Source organism: Brassica napus, chromosome A9, assembly GCF_020379485.1.
Source record: "Brassica napus cultivar Da-Ae chromosome A9, Da-Ae, whole genome shotgun sequence".
Taxonomy (NCBI): domain Eukaryota; kingdom Viridiplantae; phylum Streptophyta; class Magnoliopsida; order Brassicales; family Brassicaceae; genus Brassica; species Brassica napus.
This window is the reverse complement of record NC_063442.1, coordinates 16,030,632-16,049,631: the sequence shown is the minus strand read 5'-3', so window position 1 is coordinate 16,049,631 and position 19,000 is coordinate 16,030,632. Positions and strand designations below refer to the sequence as shown.

The window sequence follows — 19,000 nt, the reverse complement described above, 5'->3', positions numbered from 1 at the left end:
TTTAAGATTTTGTGTGTGGTTCCCTTCTAAAACGAGGTTGACTTATTCGATTATATCTAGAGATGGCAATTATGGACTTAGACTGTGGATCTAACCCATAAAGAACTGTCGCGGAATGGTATTGGAACGAGGTTTTCTTGACCCGTAAATTTGTGGGTTTCCTATGACGGGTCTTTGCAGGACTGGGCCTTTTGCAGGATGAGCCGAAACGGGTCATGCGTGATTACATGGATCTCCGCATTTTTTTCTTATTTTACCTGAAAAAAAAACTGAGAGAGTGAGAAGAAAACGATTCATGTGACTTTTTCCCCCGAAAACATAAGGAGTTTCGGCGATGAAGATTCGAGCTCTGATGATGATGATTCGAGATCCGGCGATGACGAGTCCAGCTCCAGCGATGACGATTTGAACTCTGGTGGTGTTTTGATTTGGTTTTCTCTTTTTATTACACACAACTATGAATTGCTTTATTACAATGTGGAATTTCTTGTTTAAGTTCATTGGTTTTGTTTTCAGTACTGTAAAATGGTGTTTTCCTTAAATTAAATTTGGTTACAATGATGTTGCTTAGAAGAAAAGTTAGTTGTATATCATGTCACTTGTGTAATTTGACAAAGTGATTCATGATTTTTTTTTTGAAATCCAAAGAATTACAAAGAGAGATGATTTGATGAAAACATACAACACTTGAACCAAGTTATTACAAAGACAACAACTCAATCAGATTCAAACTTAATAAAATATTATGCTGATAACAAAAAAAGGCTTTTAACTCAAGAACACAAGCACAAACAAAGCTTTATGGCATTGATTTTGATAAGGCTTTAGTGAAATTTAATGAGCTCTATTCAACTCTCTTACACAACTCTTCCACTTAAATATTCATGAAGAAAGCTGTAGTAGGCCTGCGGGACGATCCGCGAAGGTCTATATGTTCTGCGATACGGGTTTGAGCCGGCATTCTGCAGATCGCGACCCACGTGGGACAGGTCCGTTGTAACCCACTTGATGACTAACCCGCCGCGGTACAGGACGGAACGGGATGGGTAAACCTGACATCTCTAATTATATCCAATCAAAGTATTTAATCGATTTTCATAAATATAGTAGAATATAATTAAGATAGATTCAAGATAATTCATACTAGCTTTTATATCCTCAATACATCATACACACACATATGTACACATATATAACAATATATATGTGGCTCATAGATGCTTGAAAAAATTAATAATTGCACAAAATTTATTCTGATTAATTTTGGAAGGATAGAAAAACAAAAGAGAATCTCTTATGAACAGTTTTGCCCTCAAATCCTAAAATTATTCATCTTTTTCGTCGAATGCTTCTTGTCAGGTTAATAAAATAAAATCTCACTTAGAGAAAAGGTCATGTGACTATTTTTCATGGCTAATTTGTTTTCCTAAATTCTTCTCCTGGCATCTTATAAAATATATCTTTTTTCATGAGGACTGATGATGATGTTTGTTAAGTTACTCATGTGATATGTCTCACACAACTTTTTAACTTTGCTTGCTGACTCATATTTCACTTCGTATCTTAGTATTTCAACCTATACAATTTGTCCTTCTGTGATAGCTAAATGATATGTTTTTTTTTGAAAAAAAATAAATGATATTTTTGTTTGTGATCTCCATTAATCTTCTTGATGGAAACTTGATGTAACATGCATCTCCTAAATGCATAAATTAGATCTTTATCTTCGACGTACTCGCTATTCTCCACCATTCGTTTATGATTCCTAGTGGTCGCCTTTACAACATGTAACATAGATCCAAATTTTAGCAAAAAAAAAAACATGTAACATAGATAAATGCTTTAGTTAACATCGAGAAGGAACAAATACCAGATAATACTGCAATTTGGTATATATTCCAACTTTTTATATGGATAAGCTAAGTAGATAATTCGGAGACTTTAAGATATTTAGAAAAAAATTAATCTCTAATAAAATAGTCATCATTGGTAATCATTTTATAGTAAATCTCCACAAATTATATATGCAGTTGCAAAATTGTTGTAATGTAGAATTAAATATTTTAATTCTGGTTACTGGTCCGAAGATCGAAAATTTCGTTACATTATCATTTACCAGTTAAGAAAAAGAGATAGAAGAACTGTTGAATTATATTATTATGACTACTAGAAAAAACTTAATGTATCAAAAACACGATTCTCTTTATGATGATTTAGGCATATATATTTGGGGCAGTAGCAATTGATAAAAGTATTGTCCCTTGGATTTATCATTTTAACATTTATACTTTGCAGACAAATATATTATATATATATATAAAACCATAGGTTGATGTTATATATTTTTATAACAAAAGGGGATTATATAATACTACAAATACCATGTAATAATGTAATGTTTGATTTCTGATGCTTGTGGACTTCTTCTGTATATTTAGACTAACAAACTGGAACAAGATTAGACCCATGATGGGATAAAACCTATTTACTCCATGGACCATCCTAGACCATAGGCATTTGAAGTTCTCCGAGATATGATGTTGAAAGCTTTTAAAGTTTTAATTGGTTTCCGTCTGATATTAGTTGGGATCTTGCAAAAAGTATATGTTAGATTTTTTTTTGTCAGTGTCCATAAGAATGAGAACAAGTAACTATGTTAGAGCATGATTATCTCAGAAAATTAGTGGATTTCTTAACAAACTTTATGGTTTGAGCCTCACAAAAACCTCTAAAATCGGTTCTAAAAGTCGTGAAATAAGGATTGACACTGGTCTGTTTCTTGCACTATTCACAGGTCTCCGTGACACTTGGCAGCCCACAATTAATACGCTTTTTAACTATTTTTCTTATCAAAAAAAATAAAACAAAATAAAAAATAAAAAATTGAACCTAAGAAACCGTCCACTACGGTTATAACGATAATCATGGTCTTAGATATTTTTTATTTTTACCAACCCATTAAACTATCCTACGAAAATATAAAATACTGTTTCCTTATTGCCGGCTAGTAACATTACCTTGTAACGATAGGTATCACATATGATTTAGCAAATGTGCAAGGTTAAATAAAAAAACTTAAAGTGACAAAAAATATACAAGTTTAACTAAAAGCTGTTTTATGGTTTCAATAAAAGATTACAAATTCTCAAATGATTTATTGAGGATATGATGTATCTTATTGTTATCCTAAGTAGTTAAGGACTTATGTTAGGTACATACTTGCTAATTCAGTCGGGTGTGTGTTTTTAGTCCAAATTGAAACTCTTTGTCTTGTCATTAATAATATAAATTTATGTACAATGCATAAATTCATCTTTAATAATATAAATTTATGTTCAATGTTCAAAACGAGAGAAACCGTTTCTAGAAGAAGTAACTTAAACTTAGTCCATAATACGAGTTAACTCGGTAACACGAAGAGAGTTGGGCAAAATGTCGTAAACGTTAAATAATGTTTTCTAACCAAATTTTTTTTTTTTTTTTTAATTAGTTTTTCTGAAAATCAGAAATTCAAGCTTTGGTTACAAACATGATTCAAATAAAATGATCTAAGTCTACTGTAATATCTTTAAATTCGTTCAACCACCACTCCATCAGCTCATTCCGCTAGGTAGTTACAATATCTTAAGATTTTCATTCTTTGTTCTCACTTCTCAGTCATCTACGGTAATCACTTGAAAGGTGGTGTTCACCTTGTTTCCTCGGTTACTGGTACATCTTATGCTATCAACATAGTTCATGATGTTCTCCTCACGCTCGCAATCTTCACTAACGTTGAAGCGTAAATCTGGTTACACAAGATCCAGAAAATTCATACTTGTAACTGGAGCAAACGCCCAAGACAAATTCACCCAACACTGAGCAAGGACCAGATTGAACTGAGGCCGCCTAATCAAGTGGAGTGCCTGCAATAAGAAGAAAGAAGGAATCATGTCGAAGCTTGTAGAGATCAAGACTCCGATACTGGGATGGAGAGGTTGGAGCTCTGGACACTTGTGAATCACAACAAACGCCCACTCACTCCACCTCTTAGAACAAGAAGACGGTTCTTCAACTTGAAATGTAGCCGAACGGTAGCTAACGATGGCTACTAACCATGAAGACCAGAACCCGACAACTCTCCACCTAGGATGTGCACTTCTGGTGGAAAGAGAATCACAAGACAAGTCGTGGATTGAAGGCGAAAACCAGAGCAGAGAACAAGAAGATGACGCCAAAGTGTACACGACTCCCTGTCTCACCGAACCAGAAACTTTATACATGTTGTTGGAAAGCTTCAAACCGACACTGCCAGGAGAAGCGAAACCGACGCATGCCTTGACAGAAGAAATCGTCAAAGTCCGATCTGTACGGGGTCAAAGACTCCTCCTACACCGAGACGCCGAGGCGGAGGATAGATAGCCGATTCCATCGCCCCACACCGACAAAGACCAAACAAATATGGGCCAGGAGAGCCGTACACGCCACTAACTTTGGCGAGATCTAAATCGAGGTTAAGATAAAATTGCCGATCTGGATCTAACCTCCGAAGAAGCCGACCTCGCCGCACCCTACTACCTTAACCTCGTCGCCACTCCAGAAGAACATGACTGCCAAACATAGTCTTCACCAGCGTTCCAAATCTGAAAATCTGCAAACAGATTGATTTTGTGGAGTCTAGACATATCCAAAAAAAGAGATTAAGGAAAGGCGAAACAAAGATAAATACCAGCGAGAAAAAGAAAAAAAAGACTGTTAGTAACGGCAACGTACCGAAACCGGAGGAAAGTAAAACTGCCGGGAAGACTTTCTTTTGAGAGAGTTTAGCTGATGGTATTCTCAGTGCCTACAGTAGCGTGCTTATGTTAGATGAGACCTAAGGCAAAATCTTGTAATTTACCACTACACCATAACAAACATTTTGTAATTTGGGACCCCAAAAAGATTATATTTATTTGGGGACCCGAGGCAAAAGCCTTTTTAAAGACATGGTGGGCACGGCTCTGAGTGCCTAACATCATCATATCATTGCCTAAAGCAAAGAAAAAATAATTGCCCCATAAATACTTAAAAGATGTTCGAACGCAGGTTCATGGGTTTATTGTACACACCTTTTGCCACTATATTAGAGATAGTTTTGACAAAATTTTGTGCTCCTAAGTTCATGATATAATTTGGTGTCTAAAGCCCTTGCTTGCTGAACTTTAGACCAGGGCTGGACCTGGGTATTCTGACCAAATCTTTATTAGTTAACCAAATCTTTATTAGTTAACATTTATGATTGTACTTTCTGAACTTCAGTTTTCTTTCAAAAACGTAAGATGAGGGAAGCATATGCAGGTTGAGGTCTGGCCGTCTGGGACAGAGTTTGCAGACTACGTGTCGAAGTCTTATTATGTTAAGAAACCAATTTTCTCCACACTTCGGATATGTTGCGATTCAAAGAAACAGTCATAAGTACATACATCACGTACCTGGATAGACATGTCAACATATTACTGCCAATATGTGATTCCCGCAGGTACACGGCATCGCCCAAGCAATTAATTAAATTATGAGAAATTGTGTGTAATAAGCTAGGAATCCAATAAGCTAATAGCCACAAAAATTAGATTTTCTACAAATAATTGCATCATGAAGATTGAAAGAAATAAAGGTCAACTTAACTAAGTGGAATTGCAAATGTTCATTAGGGATGAAAAGGTCAGTTTATTTACGTCGTGTTGAACTTCAAATATTATATTATTTTAAATATTTAATCTAATATACATTTGCAATGCATGAAAATTTGAGAAAAACTAAGGTATTGAACTTTAATAAGAAAAAAGTTGACCAAATTTGAAATGTGAATTTTAAACACTTGAATATGATCTACATGAAGAAGAGAGAATATACAATGAGACATAAATTGAATTTAAATTTAAATTTTAAATATAATCAAAATGAGGAAGACAGAAAATACATTGAGAAACATAGAATAGGATTATAGGAATATTCAAAGTTAGACATGGGCATTCGGGGTCCCAATCGATTTCGGTTTTGTCAAGTCATGTTTTGGTTTTTCGGGTTTATCAAAATCAGTCTCATTCTGATTATACTATCGTCATTTTATTTTGTTGGTCGTTCCACAAGTTCTAGAAAGCTTCCGGAATGTAACGCATTAATATGCTTTTAGTAGTTTGGAGAACGATCTATGCTTCAATATTATTTGCAGGCACTATCACCAGAGCGTCCACGATTTTTTTGTCTTCTTGTGTTTCCTTTCATAGATAAATTTCCTTCATTTTCAAATTTAACTCATCAACCATATGCTTTTTATAAACTCACGAAAAATTATATCAAGCAATTATCAATATTATTTCTTTTTTTTGGTCAACTGAGTTTTTCATTGGTTAAGCCCATTGAGCTGAAATACATTTGGTACCACAAATACAAGAGCAGAGAGGTCCAGTAAAATTAAAACATTACAAGCCCAATTGTAGAAACATCTGGATGTTAGACCACGTGTTAGTGAACTATCCATCTGAATCCGCATCACTTGGACACGTGTCTTCCATGCGTTGAACGGCATTCTCGGCCGCACCGTAGAATCTTTCCACCGTCCAACCTTCCCAACGACGCCTATCTCTCCTCTGCAAGATCTCCGACACCAAAAGGCCTTCCACTTAACCGTGAATACTTGAGCAAAGGAACTTTGAATCACCAAAATTATACCAGAGGAAGCTCAATCCGAGATGAGATACGATCCTTTGTTGGACTGCCTTTAGAACTCCAGCTCTTCTGAATCCTCTCCAATATAGGAATATCCAAAGTTAGACATGGTCTTTCGGGGTCTCAATCGATTTCGGTTTTGTCAAGTCGGATTTTGGTTTTTCGGGTTTATCAAAATCAGTCCCATTCCGGTTATATAAAAGTTTGGTTCGGGACCGGTTCGGGTTTTGTAGGATTCGGGTCTTGGTTGGTAAATCGTCAAAGAACCAGTACAACCCGATGTATTTTCGGGTTTGAGTTCCAATCGGTTTTCCGGTTTAAAAGTACATGATTTATACATACACTACAAGAAAACGTAAGTTTAACGAGGATAATTAACGAGGAAAAATAATCCTCGTAAAAGTACGTTGATTATGCGAGGAAAGTACGTGGAAAAAGAGAAGCATCGTTATTTCGTCGTAAGGTAACGACAAAACAATTTCGTCGTAAAGACGATGTTAATTGACGTGGCTTTTACGAGGAAACACTATTTCCTCGTAATACCACGTAAACTTCGCGAGTTCTTTACGACGAAATACTTTACGTGTACTTAACGAAAAAATTTTGAATCCACCAACTTGGTAGGTAGCTCACTTTTTTTGGCCATCCAATTAATTTTCGTCGTAATTTCACACGAGGCTATACTTTTCACACATATGAGTATGGTAGACAGCGGGCGACCAGTAACTATGGAATATGTGTGAAAGGGGAAATAGATTTCTACGGGATCTTGACGGAGATTATTGAAGTCGGATTTCCAGGGATATTGAAGCTGAAATGCGTCCTCTTCAAATGTGAATGGTTCGATCCCGTCGTCAACAGAGGTGTTCGGTCTAACAAATTCGGTGTAGTTGATGTCAACAGTGGACGAAGGTACAACAAATTCGAACCATTCATCTTAGCTTCACAAGCAGACCAAGTTAGCTTCCTTCCATACCCTCGAATGAGAGATTCGGGTATAAATTGGTTAGCTGTGATCAAAGTTACACCTCGAGAACGAATTATCAGTGGAGAAGAACCACCATTGAAAGAAGAACAGATAAATGAAGTCGAGGAACCTGAACAAGAAATTGAAGACATCCTTCTCATTGATCCGCATAATCACGAGTACGAAAATCTTACCGACGATGCCACAGACGAAGCTGTTGAAGACGAGTTTAATGAAAATGATGATGTTTCTAGTGATGACGAGAATGTTGATGTATCCGATTGATGTATTTGATTTTATGTAGTTTGTTTTATGAAGAAGATAATGTGGGAGTTTGATTTATGAATAAGGTAATGTGAAAGTTTATTTTAATTATGAATAAGGACTTGTGGTTTGGGGTTTGGAATATATTATAAATAAGGTTTGAGGTGAAAGAATAGATTGAGGTTCAAGGGTAGATGGGTTTGGGGTTTGGAATATATGAAGTAGAAAATAAGGAAGATGGGGTTTGGGGTTTCAGATTTTAGGGATTTAAACGTAATACTCGTTAATTCCTCGTAAGCCAAAATCGTCGTAAGGTTGTCGTAAGGCCACGAGGAGTTTACGACGAAATTAAAAAAAATAAAGAAAGCGGGGCACGCTAATTCCACGCAAGCTAAAATCGTCGTAAGGCCACGAGGAGTTTACGACAAAATTAAAAAAAAATAAAGAAAGCGGGGCACGCTAATTCCACGTAAGACTCTCTGAGTGAATGAAAATAAGGAATTGTGGTTTGGAATGAAAATAAAGATAGGGTTTGGAATATATGAAGTAGAAGATAAGGAATATGGGGTTTGGGGTTTGGGGTTTTGGATTTTAGGGATTTAAACGGAATACTCGTTAATTCCTCGTATGTTAACGTCGAACTTACGACGAATTCGTCGTAAATACCACGTAGGAGAGATTCGTCGTAAATACCACGTAAAGTAAATGATGAACGCGGCCCACTTTAATTCCACGTAGGACAGAATCGTCGTAAACACCTCGTAACCAAAATCGTCGTAAACACCTCGTACCGTAAAAACTAGAAAAAAAAGAAAAAGAAGAAATATACTGGATTTACATGTGGCAATACTTCCAGCAATTATATTACTTAAGTCTCACCAACATAAATTCCAATATCTTCTTCTCTTCCTTTTTTCTCAAATATTTATAATTTGAATAGGATTGGATTTGAGAGTATGAAGTGAGATATGGTGTGATTTGGGAGTTTGGGTGTGGGTTGAGAAGGAGAGTTACGGGTATATTTATAGGGATGCTTTCCTCGGTAATTCCACGTAAGCAAAATCGTCGTAACGTCCTCGTACCTAAAAAACACGGACCTTTGTAATTCCTCGTAACTTCCTCGTATAATAAAACGCAGGCCTTTGTAATCTCTCGCTGTTTCGTCGTAAAAAAAAACACGGGCCTCTGTAATTCGTCGTAAAATTACGAGGAATTTGCGACAGAATGTAATCTTATGTATACACCCCGAGCGCTCACTCTTTCTTTCCTCTCTACTTCCTCTCCACTTCCTCCCTGTTTCATTGCAATGGTAAGCCTCTCTAATTCCTCTCTAATTTGGTTAGTTTAGGTAGATTAGGTGGTTAGTATAGGGAATTTAGATAAGTTTACGGATCTTATGTTATTTAGTGTTGATTAGGTGGATAATGTTGGAAAATATACTGTTGACGGAAATTTAAAAAATTAAATTTTTTTCTCAGGTTCGAAAAGGTAGACTTACTGCCCATTACAGAGAGATGTTCGGTGAGCCGGGTAGTCACCAACCAACGACTCACATGCCGAGGCGGATGTAACGGCGAGGAGTGATGAATTCTACCGGGCGATTAACGACCCTTAGTTCTTTTTAATTTCGGTTCTTGTATTATGAATTTAAAACTTATTTATATATAAAATATTTTGGTTTTGATTTTTTTAGAATTTTAATTTTATTAATAATTTTAATAATTTAAATTATTTTTTTAATTATAATTTTTTTTATTTCTGTAAAATAACGAAACGAAGTAAATTCGTAGCTATTTTGCGACTTCTTTACGTGGAAGCTTAACGAGGTTTTTACGAGGAAATGTTTACAAGGAAATGACGTGGAAAATTCACGTGGTCTTTACGAGGAAAGCTATCAAGGTATTTACGTTTACTTTACGAGTATTTACTTTCGAGTTATTTACGTGGCTTTAACGAGGAATGGCTTTCGAGGTATTTACGAGGAAATTTAGCGACGTCCTTACGTGGAAGCTTTACGTGGTCTTTACGACGAAATATTCTTCTTCGCTTTTACGACGAAATTATTTCCTCGCTATGTTACGACGAATTAGCGAGGATATATGCGTTACGAGAAACGTATAACGACGAAATAGGTTTCCTCGCTAATTCCTCGTAACACTGCTTTTACGACGAAGTCACGAGGAAAACTGCCCTCGTAAAACTTGTGTTTTCTTGTAGTGATATTTTGTAACCAAAACATAAGTAAAATTAGTTATTCAGTTTTAAAATATATGATTTGTACATAAGTAAATCGATTCAAAAAATAAGAAAAGAACATCACGTGATTATTCAAAATCGAACAAAAAGTAAACATAGTTATTGATAAAAAGAAAACCAAATAAATGAAATCATAGAGCGAAAATCAAGTTCTCATGAAATAAGAAACATTATTCAATGAAAAAAAAAATTGAAATCTAAAAATTTTGAGCTTCGACCGCCACCCGCCACCTTCAACCATCAACCTTCATGTGTTAAATAATTATTTTAAATATTCAATAATATCTTAGTATATTTTAGATACATATCAGGAACTGAAATCATGTTTGGTACAAATTCTTTTTTTGCGATTTTGAATGTTTCGAGTTCTATTGGATATCCATTTAGGTTTGGATTTGGTTCGGATAATACTCATAATCCAAAATACCATAATACAAGATCCATTCAGTATTTTTATCGGGTTTAAATCGGTTCGGGTTCATTTTTATCGGATCAGATTCGGTTCGGGTTTTCGGGTTCAATTTATTTGTCCAGCCCTATCCAAAGTCATGATTTCATTTTCAATGAGTTTAACTACCGTCTTACTGTCACATTCAAATATGACATTATGGTTTTGATTAATAACACGTGGTGTTGTTGATTTAGTATGACTTTTTTTTTTGAACAAAGATTTAGTATGACTTATAAGTCTAATTCATTAATAACTCAAAAACGTTACCATGTATTAATTTTTTTTTTAAAAATAATTTGATTTATCATATGTGTTGTAGATTTGTAGTTGCGTTGCTATTTTGATTTCCACTCGTTGTAAAATAGTTTACTCAGCACTTAATGCAACATCAAAGAAGAATTCCATATTTTTTTAAGTTGAATTACAATTTTTATTGATTTATTTTCTTACACTCTTTGTGCGATGGATTTTTTTTTCTTTGTGTGTTGGATTGCTGTTAGTAGAGCTTAATTCTGCTTCTACAGATGTCATACACTGATTCCTTTATCTCTTTCCATATCCTAAGCAGTAACCTTCTGGACCTCGAATAATCCAAGTCACTTGTGAACCACATCATTCCCCTTATATCTGCTTTACCAATTTTATATGGTGGAGTTTCTTATTTTGAATATATCAGAAGGTTTGCTCAAAAAAAAGAATATATCAGAAGGTTTGAGGTCAGAACCCGTAAGTTTTCCATTCTCAAAACCACAATACAAAATATTAGTTTGATCCCAACAGTTACTCAAACCGAAGACCTAACACAATAGCTAAAATCCTTTCTAATTGAGTGGAATTATAGAGTCGAGTTGTCTCCATGTTAGTATATCTATTGTTGCTGCATGACGCATTGACATTTCTTCATTCTGTTTATTAATCTTAGTCCATAAACTTATTTGTTTCTGATAAACCAACATGCTGCATCTTATGAAATGTTTTTTAAAAAAGAGACTTTGTTTATTTTAAAGCGGTGGTGGCAATGGGATCTGCTGGCATGTTCGAGTTTTCAAGTTGATGTTTTCTTTGTTGGTTTTGTATAAATGATTTGTCTTTGTTTCCAAGAAGTTAATTACAATGAGTGTTTTCTTTGATGTTTTTTCTCTGCAGATTATGCTGCTGGAGCGTCCTCGTGTTGTGTCAGAACAAGTAGGCCATGCTTGGGATCTACCCGACAACAAATTTGGAGCTGCATATGCAAGAGTCATGGGACCTAGAAACTTCTCTCCCTTCCGCCCCTAAGATTCATGGAGACACATGAGCTGGCTTACGTAGTAACACGGGCGGGCACGTAAAGTTCACGACTTGTGGCACACTCTCTTCACCCTCCCTACGAATCTTATAGGTGAGTCGGATCTAAAAGTCACCGAGTTCGGCAACAAGAAGAGAACTTGCAAGTTTTTTTTCTTGATTCAAACTATTTGGAACACTTTTCATCAGAACATTACAAGAGAAACAGGACTGAGATAGATTGACAAGAAACCGACTTCTTATCATTAAAGGCTGGGCTCACATCAAACAGTTTTTATAGTGTGCGAATGCAACAAGGAGACAATGGATACGCATTTGCATTACACATAATGTTTTTATTATACTTTACTTGCCACCAGTGAAAAGATAATCCAAGGATGATCCACCTCCAGGAGCTGCATGGACTTTGGTCGAAGGACGGTCCTGCAAAGGGAACCATTTCAGAGAGAGTAACATATCATTCAAAGAGGAGACAAAATCAAAAACATACAGTGAGGAAGTTTCCGGTGTTCTGTCCTTCAGCTCGAGCATAGTTGTTAACAGGAGTTTTGATACCAGCAGGGATCTGCTTGTTGACCTCTGCAGGCTCAACGCTGGTAGTAGCGGTGGTGAGAGCAGTTGCAGTCACAGCTACAGGTGCAGGTGCAGGTGCAGTAGCCTTGGTTGGCTCAGCAGAAGGAGCTGGAGCTGGAGCTGGAGCGGGCTTAGGAGGAGGAGCATCACCACCACCACCAAAGAGATAATTGAGTGAGCTTTGACCTCCACCACAGCTGTTTCCACGACCCATAGATATAACAAGACCTCTGAAACCAGAGATGCTAATTCAAAATCCACAGCTCAAAACAACAAAAAGAGGCAAAACAATTCACGATTCTCGAAGAATCTTTACGAGAAAATGACAAGCGCTTTCAATCAGTGGAAGAAAACCTGTTTATCGCCACAATCAGATCTAAAACAAGCGAAATCGAATCGACATTCTTGAATCTACAGAATCTCTAATCTCCACACTGTAATCCAGAGCGTAATCGAAAGAGGAATCTACGAGATCTAGACTCGCTTTACGACACGGGAGCAACGAATACAAGTTTGAAAGAAGAAATCGATCTGAGAGTCTGAGAAACAAACCTTCCGGCGAAAATCGCGATCAGATCTAGAAGAAGAAGAAGCTAACAGAGACTCAGTAAAACTGACTAGTCAGTCCATAAGCGAACCAGTCTACCTATATAAGCTCAAACCGGTTTTCCTACTCTCAGGGTTCCGGTTCAATTGATCGCTTCTTCGGTTAACCATCAATCTCAAATGTTGATAAATGAAAATCGACTGTTTACATCGAAATATTTGAATTCAAAATGACTGGTTTTCAAAACCGGTTAATTAATACGTAACTATTTTGATAATTATGGGTGCTTTTCACTAAATTTGACGATGTCTACAGTGAGTAAGGTTTGTGGACCATTCATTTTTTTTTTATTTAATGGCCAGTCTCTTTGTCATTGTTCGAATCTTATTCTTTGCCGTTTTTAACACATTTAAAAATCGGAACTTTCTTTTCTGCACTGTTGAGAAAAAATATCTTAGCTCAAAAACAAAAAGATACTATATTGAGAATAAAAAAGAGAAGGGTTTTAAAAGATTCATGTAGCAGTAGCAGCAGCTAGTTCACCATGTTTAGTCTGCTTCAAGTAAAAGTTTCCAGCAGCAACCAACATTAAGCTCAACACACCAACCTTCCATGACAACCCTAACCCCAAAACATTAGAGTGATTCACTTTCTTTTTCTCAACCGGAACCGTTCTTGAATCCGAACTCTTTGACTTCCTGAATGATGCATAACTCTCAACTTCTTCAACCGTCAACGCAGGTTTAAGCGACTTCTTTGCGGTTAAGAAATGGCGGTTGAAGACACCGCTCGCTGCAATGTTTTCTCTAAGCGAGACAGTTCCACTTTCTCTGCATAGACCCTCAAGCTCCGCACCTGTAAATAAATCCGTCTCCTCAGCGATTTTTCTGAGGTCAACGTCGTCCCCTAGTTTCATGCTGCGTGTATGCACTTGCAGTATCTCTAACCGAGCTTCTAAATCAGGCGGTGGCACGTACAGCACCTAAGCAAATAACATTTTCAAGAAAATGGTTAACAATCTGGTTTACTGATCAAAGTGAACCAATGTGAGGACTTAGACCATCCAATGGATTACTCTTTTCTTTTCAAAATAATTCTATAATGGAGTCAAATTGTATTTCAATTGGTGAACAAAAAATAAATGAATTACGCTATTATAGAATAAACAATAGAATAAGGTTAGTCCAACCTCTATTTTAGAATGAAAAATAGAGTGGGTTTGGAAATGTTCTTACGAGATCGAACCGACCAGGTCGCATTAGAGCTGCATCTATTGCATAGGGGCGGTTTGTAGCAGCCAAGACAAGAATTCCCTAAACCAAAAAAACTCCATCACTACCATTGTAAACTAATAAGGGAGATACAATCTAGTAACAGCTATGAACTTTTGTGTACCTTTGCTTCTTCAAGACCATCCATCTCGGTTAAGAGTGTAGATAGAAGTCTTTCTCCAACAGTAGAACTATTGCTTGATCCCTCATCACCTCTAGAACGATCCACCACGGAAGTAAACATGTTAAAAGGGTCTATGAAGAAAAAAGCATGAGTTTGGAGAGAGAGAAGAGACAACAAACCTTTTACAGGCGACAACATCAGCTTCATCAAAGAATATTATACTAGGAGAAGCAAGTCTAGCTCTTTGAAACGTGTTCCTCAATAACGCTTCACCTTCTCCAACATACATAGAGAACAGCTCCGCACAGCTCAAGGAAAAGAAGGAAGCTTGAGCAGCATTTGCAGCAGCTTTAGCAAGAGTTGTCTTTGAGCAACCTGGAGGACCATGGAGGAGTATTCCCCGCATCGGCGATATCCCCATTTTTGTAAACGCAGCTGAGTGTTTGATAGGCCATTCAACAGCTTGCTGGAGCTTTTTCTGTCCGCAATAAAAAACACATCAGTCCCAATGGAAGAGGAAGACAACAGCATTGTAAAAGCTATTTTACCTTTAAGTCTTTGAGACCACCAACGTCGTCCCATGTCACTTTAGGGATCTCAACTGTAATCCCTCTTGTTATACTCGGACCAACCACAGATTTTGCAACCTTGAAGTCTTGTGATGTTAAGATAAGAGAATCTGAGGATCTTTTGCTTGCTGATATGGTTGCTTCACGGCATAAAGCTTCCAAATCTGCTCCAACATAACCGTTGCAAGACGTTGCTATGGCTTGCAGATCGAGACTAGGATCTAAACTGACTTTCTTTGTGTATAGCTGAAAAGAATAGCAAACATAAAGCTCACAAGAAACAAGCTCCCACTTAAGCACCAATTAAGAACTCAATGTTACCTGCAGGATTTTCAAACGATCCTCCTCATTAGGTGTGCTCACTTCAACTAAAGTATCAAACCGCCCCGCCCTTCTTAGCGCCGGGTCAATTGCATCCAACCTATTTGTGGATGCTACAACAACAACTCTTGGCGGAGATGAAGAAGGCTTGTTTGAGTCCATGAGTGTAAAGAGCTGAGAAGCAATACGAACACCTTGCTCTCCTCTAAATTTTAGAGTTAATCAAATTACTCTCTTATAAACTATAGTAATAAGTAACAATATATATATATATGAGTGATACAATACCTAAAACTACGCTTAGGGCAAAGAACGTCGATTTCATCGATAAAAATCACAGAGGGCTTGTCTGAACCAGCGTGGGAAGAAGCCTCAGCAAAAGCTTCCCTTAAGACTTTCTCGCTTTCTCCAGCATGAGCTCTATGTACAGAGTGAGGGCTGAAACAAAGCATTGCCACAGAAACACAAAGCACATATTAGCTTTCACCTATTTCCTCCATACCATACAATACAATGTTCAAGAAATGGCTAGACAGTGGTTAGGCGTCTTATAGATTATCTTTCAAATCCGATTTGCTGACTAGACCCATTTTTTGAACACTCGTACCATATATTATACAGAAGCTAAAAAGAAAAGTACCTTAAAACAGTCAAATGCGCATCACATTCCTGGACAACAGCACGGACCAAACTTGTCTGCAAGAAAACAAAAGTTGCAATATACTCTAATTAGCTTATGTAAGCTACAAAAGTTAAGAACTTTGATGAACCCACCAGAGTTTTGTCTGAAAAGTTTCAAGCTTGGAAGCAGAGTTTACCTTTCCGGTACCAGGAGGGCCGTATAGGAGCAACCCTCTAGACCACTGCAATGACGAGTGAAAAGCAGAGGAAGATAGATTAATAAACAGAACAGGAAACACAGAGAAGCTGAGTTGAGGTGTGGATGTGTTTTACTTTGAGGCCAAGAGTTCTTGCTTCGAGAGGGTAGCGAAAAGGGAAGATGATGAGTTCTCGAAGCGCTTGCAAAGCCCTCTCGTTGCCGCCGATCTCGGCTTCGGCTCGCCATGTATCATCGCCGACGATGTTATCGCATCCACTGGTTTGGGTCTCCATCAGATTGGGGAGAGGAAAGAAACAACTAAAAAGAGCCAAACTTTGGGGTTTATGCTTCGCCGGGGGGCACGAGGGACGGAGGACGTTTTCCGGCGATTAAAATTAAAAAGATTAATACAAAATAGTCTTAGGGCTTTTTCTTTTCATGTGATATTACAGTTCTGCCCTATCTTCGAGCTTATTGCTGGGACAAAATTTTGAGTTCTTAGCTTTTTTTATTATTATTTTTAGAGTAAAAGACATTGTTAAGAGACAATAGTAAATGTGCACATTATTGCTAGGACTCTTGCTACTGATTCTCGTCTCTTCATCCTCTGCTTTTTCTGGTATCTCCATTCTCTTCTCTTTTTCCAGTATTAGCTGCAAATGCAAAGCTATAGATAGAATCAATAACTGGTGAAAGATTTAAAGGAGGTTGGTGGGAGACTTACGTTGAGAGCTCGCTGAGCTTCTCGTTCGATCCAAATGATGGTGTGGTCTGATGTTCGTTACAAGAAAGTACAATGTGTTCAAATCTTCCATCTACGGGTACTGCTGTCTTCACAACCGGAGGAAATCTTCCTAATCTGCAACAAACATTTACATAAATTGTGAGCCATCTTTGAAAGTTTCTAAAAAAAAATATACTTTCATAAACCCTCTACATATAAAGTTAATGATCAGTATATGAAGTAACATTCCTGATTCATGAATATAATTCATACCCATACAATAAAGTTTACTGCTTTGACAGCATCAACCATAGTTTTACAGTACCAGGTTCATGGGTATCTTCATAACCTCAAATCTAAGTAGCAACAAATCAAAATCAGCCAAATTGACCTCACTATCCAAGGATCTAAGTTAAGCTGAGCAAAAACCAACTTCATGAATCATACCCACACAATAAAGTTTACTCCTTTGATAACATCCAACCATGGTTTTAAAGTACAAAATTCATGGGCATCTCCATAACCTCAAATCTAAGTAACAACAAATCAATATTACCCAAATAGACCTAATTATACAAGGATTTAAGCTAAGCTGAGCAATAAAAATCAATACTTTATTATCTCCAGATTAGGGTTTGTGAGATAAATCAGAGAAGGAAGCTTACTCGTTAGACGATGGCAAGGGTTCTGCAAAGCCTCGACCAGAAAGGAGTCCACTGTCAACCCGTTCTCGAACCACCGTTTTGACGGAGGCGTTGTGGAAACTGGGTCCATGAGAATAAAGGGGATATATATGTTTCTGGAGACTTCAGAAATCCTTGTTGACCCTTTTTGTTTTCATTTCTCTTGCAGCCAAAAGAGAAGAAGGAGAGAATACCCGGGAGAGGCAGAGAAAGAGAGAGAATGGAAAACCTTTACCATGTGGACACGTGTCTCAAGAGACGTTCTTTATTGTCCTTAATTAAGGAACGTTTTTTTTCAATAATAGCTAATTTTGATTTATTTTTAATTCCAATTACCCTAGAAACTCCAGCTAAGGAATGCCGATAATCATGGGGAAAAGTGCCAATTTCGACCCAAACTATTTCAGTCGTGCCAAATACGACCCGAACAATTGATCAGTGCCAAATACGACCTCAACTCAATTATAATTCAAAAAAACTACCCGAACTTCTTAAAACGTGCCTAAATCTACATTGACTCTAACAGAAGTTAGTCAACCGTTAACAAGATAAAACGACGTCGTTTGATATACGAGGAAAAGTGCCAATTTCGACCCCAACACTCTCAATCGTGCCAAATAAGACCCGAACAAATGGTCAGTGCCAAAAACGACCTCAACTCAATTATAATTTAAAAAAAATTATCCAATTTTTTCTAAAACGTGTCTAAATCTACATTAACTCTAACAGAAGTTAATCAACTTTTAACAAAGATAAGACGATGTTGTTTTGATATATGTATTTTTTAAAAAAATATGTTCATTTCGGGATTCAAATCCGTGCTGGGATATCCTTTTAAAGGGGCACACTAACAACTAGACTAAAATAATTTTTTGAAATATTATTACAAATTGAAATTCTCCATTATATAAACTACTATTCTTGTTCATCTTATCCAATTTAAAACTTTGGTGATTGCTTTATATATTTTAGTTATTGTTTAATTTGTCTAATATTTTGTACAACATATCTTAGTGAAAGAAAGGTAAAAGGCCTCTTAACATTTTTGAACAAAATATCAAAATATATAATATCAACTTTGAAAACTAAAAAAATTCCCACTTAATTTTAAAAATTAAAAATAATTTATATAAGAAAATTGTATAAATAAATTCAAAGTTGTAAGCATATTTAAGATCGTATAATAATAAATATTTTATTATTTATATTTTAGTAAGATATAATTTTATTAAAGATATGATAAATAAGAAAAACACGTTAATGTATTTATATAAATCAGAAAAAATTGTCACCAAAATTTTAAATTGGATAAGATGAAGAATAATAATAGTTTATATAATTTCAAATTTGTAATAGTATTTTATGGAATTTTAAACCATGTTGTGATACCCTTTTAAATGGGCACACTAACAACTAGATAAAAGTAACTTTTTAAAATACTATTACAAATTTG

The 19,000-nt window shown here is 36.3% G+C and overlaps 2 protein-coding genes and 2 long non-coding RNA genes across 5 annotated transcripts; 1 reads left to right on the top strand and 3 right to left on the bottom strand.

Moving 5' to 3' along the window:
• Positions 1-3,449: 3,449 nt before the first annotated feature.
• LOC106427010 lies at positions 3,450-7,312 on the bottom strand. The gene is made up of 2 exons (XR_001285415.3): positions 4,753-7,312; positions 3,450-4,630 (listed from the first exon to the last, which is right to left on the bottom strand). It is a non-coding gene; the product is annotated as an uncharacterized LOC106427010 (long non-coding RNA).
• A 3,699-nt stretch (positions 7,313-11,011) lies between these two features.
• LOC106427006 lies at positions 11,012-12,286 on the top strand. Its single transcript, XR_001285409.3, has 2 exons — positions 11,012-11,354; positions 11,775-12,286. It is a non-coding gene; the product is annotated as an uncharacterized LOC106427006 (long non-coding RNA).
• On the bottom strand, positions 12,134-13,258 carry LOC106427005 (protein SPIRAL1-like). 2 transcript variants are annotated; one of them, XM_013867736.3, is made up of 3 exons: positions 13,041-13,258; positions 12,406-12,718; positions 12,134-12,338 (listed from the first exon to the last, which is right to left on the bottom strand). In XM_013867736.3, exons 2-3 carry the CDS (start codon positions 12,700-12,702, stop codon positions 12,261-12,263), a joined length of 375 nt encoding a protein of 124 aa, XP_013723190.1. In that variant the 5' UTR covers positions 12,703-12,718; positions 13,041-13,258; the 3' UTR covers positions 12,134-12,260. The 2 variants fall into 2 exon arrangements, with proteins under 2 accessions (XP_013723190.1, XP_048596686.1); XM_048740729.1 differs by having other exon boundaries at positions 12,843-13,102.
• A 191-nt stretch (positions 13,259-13,449) lies between these two features.
• Positions 13,450-16,568, bottom strand: LOC106426939 (cell division control protein 48 homolog B). Its single transcript, XM_048740727.1, has 10 exons — positions 16,275-16,568; positions 16,139-16,183; positions 15,961-16,016; positions 15,609-15,758; positions 15,321-15,525; positions 14,979-15,245; positions 14,610-14,908; positions 14,431-14,521; positions 14,271-14,348; positions 13,450-14,017 (listed from the first exon to the last, which is right to left on the bottom strand). The coding sequence occupies exons 1-10, from the start codon at positions 16,431-16,433 to the stop codon at positions 13,550-13,552; spliced, it is 1,818 nt and encodes a 605-aa protein (XP_048596684.1). The 5' UTR covers positions 16,434-16,568; the 3' UTR covers positions 13,450-13,549.
• Positions 16,569-19,000: the final 2,432 nt, after the last annotated feature.